This window comes from Globicephala melas, chromosome 1 (assembly GCF_963455315.2).
Source record: "Globicephala melas chromosome 1, mGloMel1.2, whole genome shotgun sequence".
NCBI classification, from domain to species: domain Eukaryota; kingdom Metazoa; phylum Chordata; class Mammalia; order Artiodactyla; family Delphinidae; genus Globicephala; species Globicephala melas.
In genome coordinates, this window is record NC_083314.1 from 20,394,602 (window position 1) to 20,403,597 (window position 8,996).

General features: G+C 37.4%; 1 protein-coding gene across 1 annotated transcript in view; it reads right to left on the reverse strand.

Moving 5' to 3' along the window:
* Positions 1–8,996, reverse strand: part of AIDA (axin interactor, dorsalization associated) — a 43,738-nt gene that overhangs the window by 33,757 nt on the left and 985 nt on the right. Inside the window, exon 2 of the mRNA XM_030868364.3 lies at positions 1,803–1,872. Within this exon, the coding sequence (XP_030724224.1) occupies positions 1,803–1,872 (70 nt within the window). The remainder of the gene's footprint in view (positions 1–1,802; positions 1,873–8,996) is intronic.

An 8,996-nucleotide genomic window follows, 5' to 3' on the forward strand; every position in this document is an offset into this window, starting at 1 on the left:
TTTTTTCTGGTTAGTCTAATCATCAGAATACGACAAAGCTCATTTCTTGATGACATTTTTAAAAACTTTAGTATGTTTTAGGTCAAATCAGTTTATATTTGAGGTCGTGTTGCTCATAGAACCTATACCTAAGCAACAGATGTTGGAGACAAGGCAAACAGGTGATTAAAATATGGCTGTCATTAAACTTTTTAATTTCCTAAGCTTTCATTTTGTTTCCATAGTCATAACACACTTTGTTAGCTGTTAATTTACATACTCAGATATTTGAGATTGTTTCAAAACATAGATGTTTAAACTTTCAATTCTGTGATGCCAGCTGATCACTTCCTTAGCAATTCGTAGACAGATTTCACAAATCTTAGAGGTGATAAAGCATATAGTCCTTCTTCCTTTCCTTTTGCAAACCAGACAATTCCTCTGTGGTAATTATTTTCCAGGGCTAAAATCCTAAGTTTCCTAAATCTATTGTGGATATTAGCAATTATTAAGGAAAAAAGAAAAATATACTTTAAAATTTTAGAACTTCTATTACCTTTTAAAGTACAAAATAAAGATACACTAGATGACACAGACCCAAAAATGTTTTATTAGGGTTTTTTTTGAATTTTATCTTATTTAGTTTTTTGTACAGCAGGTTCTTTTTTTTTTTTTGATTTTTGAATTTTATTTATTTTTTTACACAGCAGGTTCTTACTAGTTATACATTTTATACATATTAGTGTATACATGTCAATTCCAATCTCCCAATTCGTCCCACCACCACTGCCCCTGCCACTTTCCCCACGTGGTGTCCACACGTTTGTTCTCTACATCTGTGTCTCTATTTCTGCCCTGCAAACCGGTTCAACAGACCTCAAATATTTTTAAAATGCAAACATACTAACTTGTGTAAGAAATATGACTGACCTTAATTTTTGGTGCTTTTTCTTTTCAAAGACTTATAAAGATGAATCAAATGAATACAGGCCTAAGGACTAAAACCAATTTGTTTAGGCTTACTTAAAGAGTGTGCAAAGAATCACGCCCACTCCCACTCCTTGTACAAAAAGAGAATAAAAGCAAATTAAGTCACCATAGTTTTTACAATGTCTTAAGAAATGGGAGGAAAACTGACATGAATTTTTTCATTATCTACGAGATTAAAATTTAACTTAACATTAGATACCTTGAGCCAGGAAAAATAAGAATTGTTTCCTCCCATTTCTTCTCACTGTTTTACAGTAAGGCTTCTTAAAATATCCCATTTTTCACAATCTCTAGCAGTACAGGGAATCAATTTGATACATTAAAATTTTAATTCAAGGAGAAAGAGCACCCTTGAAACATTTTGCAACTTTATGCATTTATTTTGTTGATGGATTCTTATGCTAAATTCTTGACTTGAACTAATTATTTTTCAGTGGTGGCTTTTTTTGTTTTTCGTTTGTTTTGTTTTTTGTTTGTTTTCAGAGGAGGTGGAGAAGGAGGTAAGGAAGTTCTGAGTTAAGTAAGTACTGAGGTGGGATGCAATTACTCACAATCAAACTCCAGTCTCTGGTACCCCTTCCTTCCCAACCAAAGTGTGGATGGTCTCCACTAAATGTCTAAATGGCTGAGTAAAGAAATTCATTAAGTGAGAAATTCATGGTAAATCATGTGGTATCTCTAAAGTAATTACTTAATGTTCAGCGAAGCATAATCAGTATCATTCTTTGTACTTAAGTATAACAGTTTTTGTTGTTTGTTTTTGCTTAATGGACTCAAAAGACAGAACCCTTTTCATTTGGAATCTGATGTATCTAGAGATTATTTTATGGTACCTTTTGTTCTTCTGTGAACTCAGAATTATTGTGTTGAGCTTGGGCCTCTTTTTGTAGGTGTCTTGCTAATCTGTAAGAAGAAAAAAACATGCTTTAAAATTGAAGGAAAGCAAACTATTTCAAGTGAAACACGGTAAAATAATTTAATTCTTAAAAAAGAGTGAAGTACAATAACACTTTTCTTCTGTTTTCAAAGTATAAATCTACATTATCTTTAGAATCTAACTCTTTATACAATGACAATGGAAATAAGATACTTTTCATACCATTTCACTGGGACAAATTTCAGCTCGAGACAGCAAAAACAGAATCATAGAGGTGGAAAGAATCTCAAATGACATCGAATTCAACTTTCCTTAGTACACATGAATTTCTTCTACAACAAGCCAAGAGCAGTTGTCCAGATTCAGCTTAAACACTTCCAGTGAGCACCAATTAATAGTACCAGCCAGAGGTACTTTATCAGTCTATCATTAATTTGCTGATAAGATTAGTTCAAATTACAGCCATGACAAAGTGATGATACTCTATCAAATTATACTTTTGAACGTATTTTTCATGGCAAATAAAGAAAATCCTCTACCAATCAGACATGGAAATCACTGTTTGCTCAGTTATCATCATCCTTAAAAACAGCAGCTAGGCCTCGGATGAGTTTTCAAGGATGGATCTGTGTTACAAGTCTAAGCTCAACTCTTACAGCTAAACAATAAAAAGAAAAATAACTCAATTTAAAAATGAGTAAAAGGTTTGATTGAACAGACATTTCTCCAAAGAATATATAAAAATGGCCAATAAGTACATGAATATCATCTCATTAGTTATTAGGGACATACAAATTAAAACCACGATGACATACAACTTCACACCCACCAGGATGGGTATAATTTTTAAAAAGAGGGAGAAAAAGTACAATGGGTATTGGCAAGGATGTGGAAATTGGAACCCTACCACTGGAACTGATGGTAGGAATGTAAAATTGTACAGTCACTGTGGAAAACAGTTTGGCAGTTCCTTAAAAAGTTAAGCATAGGGGGCTTCCCTGGTGGCGCAATGGTTGAGAGTCCGCCTGCCGATGCAGGGGACACGGGTTCGTGCCCCGGTCCGGGAAGAGCCCACATGCCACGGAGCGGCTAGGCCCCTGAGCCATGGCCACTGAGCCTGCGCGTCCGGAGCCTGTGCTCCAGAATGGGAGAGGCCACAACAGCGAGAGGGCCGCGTACCGCAAAAAAAAAAAAAAAAAAAAGTTAAGCATAGAGTTACCATATAACCCAGCAGTTTCAAAATCCTAGGTATATTCCCAAGAGAACAGAAAACATGTTCACACTCACATACACAAAAACTGTACACGAATGATCACAGGAGCAGCATTATGCGTGATTAGCCAAAAACTGGAAATACCTAAAATGTCCATTAACTGATGAACGGATAAACAAAATGTGGCGCACACATTCAAAGGAATGTTATTTGGCCATAAAGAGGAATGAAATACTGATACATGCTACAACATGAATGAACCTCAAAAACATTATGCTAAATGAAAGAAGCCATAGAAAAGATCACATATTATATGATTCCATTTACATGAAATATCCAGAATAGGTAAAGCCATAGAGATAGAAGGCAGATTAGTGGTTGCCAGGGGCTGGGGAAATGAGAGAAGTGGAAGTGACCCATATCAGGTAAAGGGTTTCTTTTTAGAGTGATGGAAATGTTCTGGAATTAGATAGTGGTGATGGTGGCATAACATTGTGAACATACTAAAAACTAACAAATTGTACACCTTTACAGTGATAAGTTTCATGTTACGTGATATTTATTTTAATTTTTAAAAACTTGCAGGGGGGAAAAAAGAAAACAAAGAATTGAAAGGATTTTTTTGGTGAGACATTTTGTAACTACAAAAGAATTTTAAACTATAATTCCCAAGCATACTATACTATCCTAGGTGGGGAACGGAGGCAGGGATACAAAGGGTAGCAAGTGCTAGATTTCCCACCAAGCCGTTGCAAAAGACAGTTCACCAAGTTTCCAAAAAGCCTTAGATGGAAGTTTTAATCTATACAATCATGTCTTTAAAGATCAAGAGTAAAGTTCACTTGATGACCTCTATCTAATCTATGAAAGGTCTGCATCCTCCTTATCATAACGCAAGAAACTCCTACCTAAAATCATAATGTTTGCCAGGATAGCTCCACCATGTTACTTAATCAAAGTGCTTCCATCCATTTATTTCTTTTCCCCCAAAACTGGAAACCCCAGAATATTTGTCCTAAAATGTCATTCATAGACCCACTCTGTGGATTTTATACAGGAGTAAGTACAATTAGAAATAGCCATAGCCATACTTGTCCCGTACTTGGTTTCCTTTCTAACTCTTGCTGGCCTACCATCTACGTAGAGTTCTCTTCAGGAATCACAGTCTACACTTAACAATGTCAACTACACATCCCTGAATTCAGGGAAGTTACAGTGTTGCACAGTTTCTTTATTTGACAAGTTCTACACACAATATGCCAATAGTGACTGTAAACCTAAGCAGGTCACTGTCAGAAGAAAGGATATAGCTCTAAACTCCTGCTCAAATGCTAGCAGTCAGTAGACAATGATGTCAAATTCAAACAGAATCCTGTTTTTAAAAATTAGGCAACAGGCTGGAGGAAATATTTGCAAATCATATATCCTATCTGATGAAGAACTGATATCCAGAAAATACAAAGAACTCTTCTAATTCAACAGGGAAAAGACAAACAACTCAATTTAAAAATAGGCAAAAGGAAAAAAAAAATAGGCAAAAGGTATGAAGAGACACTTTACAAACAAGATTTACATGGAAAATAAGCATCATAAGAAAAGACACTCAGTATTACTAGTCGTAAGAGAAAAGCAAATGAAAACCACAGTGAAGTACACTACATACCCACTAGAATGGCTATAATCAAAGAGACACACAATAACAAATGCTATCAATGTACAGAAACAGGAACTGTCATATATCGTTGGTAGAAATGTAAAATGGTGCACCCAGTTTGACCAACCAGTTTCCCTTTAAAAATTACACATAAATTTACCATATGAGCCAGCAATTCCACTCCTACATCTCTACCCAAGAAGAATGAAAATATACGTGCACCCAGGCTTACACGTGAATGTTCACAGCAGCGTTAATGATAACAGTCGAAAAGTAGAAACAACTCAAATGTCTACCAAGTAGTGAATGGATACACAAAATGTGGTATACCCATACAATGCAATACTACTCAGCAGTAACAAGGAACAAGGTACTGATACATACAACAACATGGATAACTTCAAACACATTATGCTAAATGAAAGAAGCCACATACAGATCACATATCATATGATTCAATTTACGTGAAATGTCCAGAAAAAGTTTCATTTCATCTTTAGAGACAGAATATAGATTAACAGCTGCCTGGGGTTAGGGTGGGAACATGGAATGACTGCAAATGTGCATAAGGGATCTTTGTGGGGTGATGGAAATGTTCTAAAGTTTGATTGTAATGATGCCTGCACAACTTGGTAAATTTACTAAAAGTTCACTGAATTGTAAACGTAAAATGCTGAATTTCACTGTATATAAATTATACCTCAATAAAGTTATTTTTAAAAACTTTTTGTAAAACCTAGGCAAAAAAATTAATTTTCTAGGGCTTCCTTGGTGGCACAGTGGTTAAGAATCCACCTGCCAGTGCAGGGGACATGGGTTCGAGCCCTGGTCCAGGAAGATCCCACATGCCGCGGGGCAACTAAGCCCGTGCGTCACAACTACGGAGTCTGCACTCTAGAGCCCGCAAGCCACAACTACTGAGCCCGCGTGCCACAACTACGCTTCAGCCCGCGTGCCGAGAGCCCGTGCTCCTCAACAAGAGAAGCCACTGCAATGAGAAGCCCGCGCACCGCAACGAAGAGTAGCCCCCACTCGCCGCAACTAGACAAAGCCCGGGTGCAGCAACGAAGACCCAACTCAGCCAAAAATAAATGAATAAATAAAATTAATTTTTAAAAAATTTAAAATTTTTAAGCCCATAAATGATTGCACCATTTTAAGACAAAGTGAGACATAAATCTGTCCACTGAGGGAAAATCCGCCTGCTCTGGGTATCAGATGAGCAGGTAAGAGTTGACATTCTATTAGTAAAGGTAAAAAACCTATCAAATATTTTTCTCTAGAGAATAACCTCAGTTTCCAAGGGTGCCTACAGGTAATACAGGACTGCTCTCAAGGGGAAGTTTTAAATATCCTTAAAGCACATAAACAAGTGACCCACAGAAACCCCACAGCAATCCATGACAGAAACAAGTGCTTCTCAAACTATTTAGAGTGAAGAACTAGTTTTTTCCCCTGCAATCTGTTCCAGGCTAATACTTTTATAAAATAAAATAAAAACTATCATTAAGATGTCACACCACAATGAAATTCCTAAATTTTAAATCCCCATTTCTTTATTTATCTCGTTGCAGACCAGCAAGGACGTGGGACCACACCTTGAGAGGCACTGACACAAGGCATAATAAGGATGATTAACAAGGCTTATCCAATCTTCAAACTCACCCATTCATTTAACAAATACTTATTGAGCATCTGTGTGCCAGATTAATGCCTCAGGACTGATCCTGTGAAATAGCTGATTCTAGGCAGCAGAGTCCATGCCACTCTACCCTAAGTTAGGGTGCAGGTACCCCCAGGTTGCTGAAAGAGGTGGGCTGCTAGAGGGAGTTGTTTTTAATTGATCATGTATATTTTAGATAGCAATTTTAGTTTCAACATAATTTGCTTAAATCTTCCAACAGTACTGTGGCATCAACTCCTTAATGCTCCCACAGCATATTCCTGAATCAAGCCATTCACTAGAATACAACAATTATATAATATCTAAATAAATAATTACTTGATAACACTCTAGTGCTACTCTGGACACTACGTATACAGTAGAGAACAAAATAGACAACCCCTCCTATACCCTGTTTTCAAAGAGCTTACATTCAAGTGGGGAGAGAGACAACCAACCAAATGAATACATAAAATATATTGTACTTTAGATGGTGATAAATACTATAGAAAAAATTAAGCAGGATTGGGGGTTGGATCTGCAAGACTGAGGTAAAGGGAGTGGGAGTGGACAGCATACTTAACTGGACAAAGAGGGCCTCGCAGAGATAATATTTGGACAAAGACCTGAAGGAGGTGATCAATTGGCCCAAGCAGATAATGGGGGAAGAGTGTTCCAGAAAAAGTACAAAAGCCCTAAGGCAGAAGCATGCTTCAGGAAACAGCAAGGAGTGTGGCAGCACTTACTCTTTTCCTACTTCTGTAATAGCAATACCCATTTATTCTAAAATCCTCCAGCATTTCTCACAATGAAAAATAAATAAATAAATAAATAAAATCCTCCATTAGACTCAATACTTTGAGGATGGATATCAAATCTTATTCATTTCTATACGCCCAGCTCTCACTTGCTGAGTGATGAAACTGTTTAAGCTGTGATATTCTTACCTTACGATAAGTACAAACACATCCACTCCCTCCCCCACAAAGTCCCCATCCCATGAATTCACTCCTGTGTGTTGCACAGCTGTAAAGACACAGCTGCCTCTGCGGTCAGAAAGGCCAGTTCTCCCAGACTTCTCCTTCTTCTCGCTCAGTATCTAGTCAGTTACTAAATCCCATCCATTCTTTTTCACATCATTTAGTGGCCCCCAAATGGTCTCCTTTTCTCACAGATAATTCAAATTAAAAAAAGACAACTGGCCTTCATTTTTGAGTGTATTAATTTTAAATTCAACATCGTGTATGTAGCCTGTATGTTTACAAAATTTAAGCCAATCATCACATATTTCTATTCAAATTTGACACTGGTGGTTTTTATAGTAATTTTAGAATTACTCTGAATCATGAAGTTCAAGGTTAGTAATGAGGTTCAACAATAGATTTGTTGGTGCTTATTACTCTCCTGCTGAGATATTTTTAGAAATTCCAGCTAAACAGCTTGCATATGCAATTTTCCTTTGTAATTTCAATTGGACATGGTATTCTTCACTTTCCACTGTGAGGTCTGCTGCTGAGTGCCAACAGCTGCGATGTCCCACCATCACAAGTGAGAGGCAGCTTTAGATTTCAGGCTACGCAAGTTTAGTTAATGCAGAATGAGTATACATGGGTGCTCACTATCTAACTGGCTACAGTATGAAGGATACATTCTCTGGGAATGAAGGAAGTCTTCTAATTTGTCCAATTCACTTATACAACGCATCTTTAATAAATGCCTTAAACACTACATAGTAGAGCAGACAGGATTTGGAACTGGGAAAAAAAAAAAAAACAACCCAGACTTCAGCAGTATAGTTTTGTGACCCTAGGTAATCCGGTTAACCTGAGCTTCAGTTTCCTCATTTGCAAAATGAAAATAATAATATTCTCACCGAGCAGTTGCAAGAGTAAAGTGAAATCAAGTGAAAGTGCAAAACAAATGACAGTAGTTGCTACACATGGCAAAATGGCCCAAACCATGGTGGTTTTCAGGGCTTTTGAAAACTACAGGCAATTCAAAGTCAGTAAGATGAGATAGAGAACATCCACGCATTTAAATTATCTTAATGGCCAGATAAACACAAGTAACTATTGTAGAAAAAGAATACAGGATTTAGATCTTCCAAGCACGAATCGTGTATTCTTTCCAAAAGACGCTGGGGCGGGGGGAGGGGGGGTGGATTTTACTTACACATGGTTTCGAACAATAACTTGCTTTAAACCAAGAAGTAATTACTGGCAACAGTTTGCAAACAACAGCATTTCAGCAGGCAGTTCCTATTTTCAGTAAAATGTGCAAGAAACTATAAGCAAGGTTTAATATATACGCAAACCTTGTCTTTTAATTTTAAAAACACCGCTTAAGTTTTGGGAGGAAACCATAAAGGGAAAGAAATCGGACTTGGGTAGATCAAAGAACCTGGTGCTCACATGTACCCTGCGGCTATACATTATACACAGGAAAAGGAGGAGGGACCCAAGGAGGCGGTGGTGACTCCTGTGCGTGGTCTATTAATTCACATTTTGCTCTCTTCTGTTCACATCCTGCAGGGACTCCACCCAGAGCAACCGAGCGAGGGGGTGGGTGGGACTCACCCAGCCTAGCAAATAACAGTCCCAGAAACCGAAACGGAATCGAG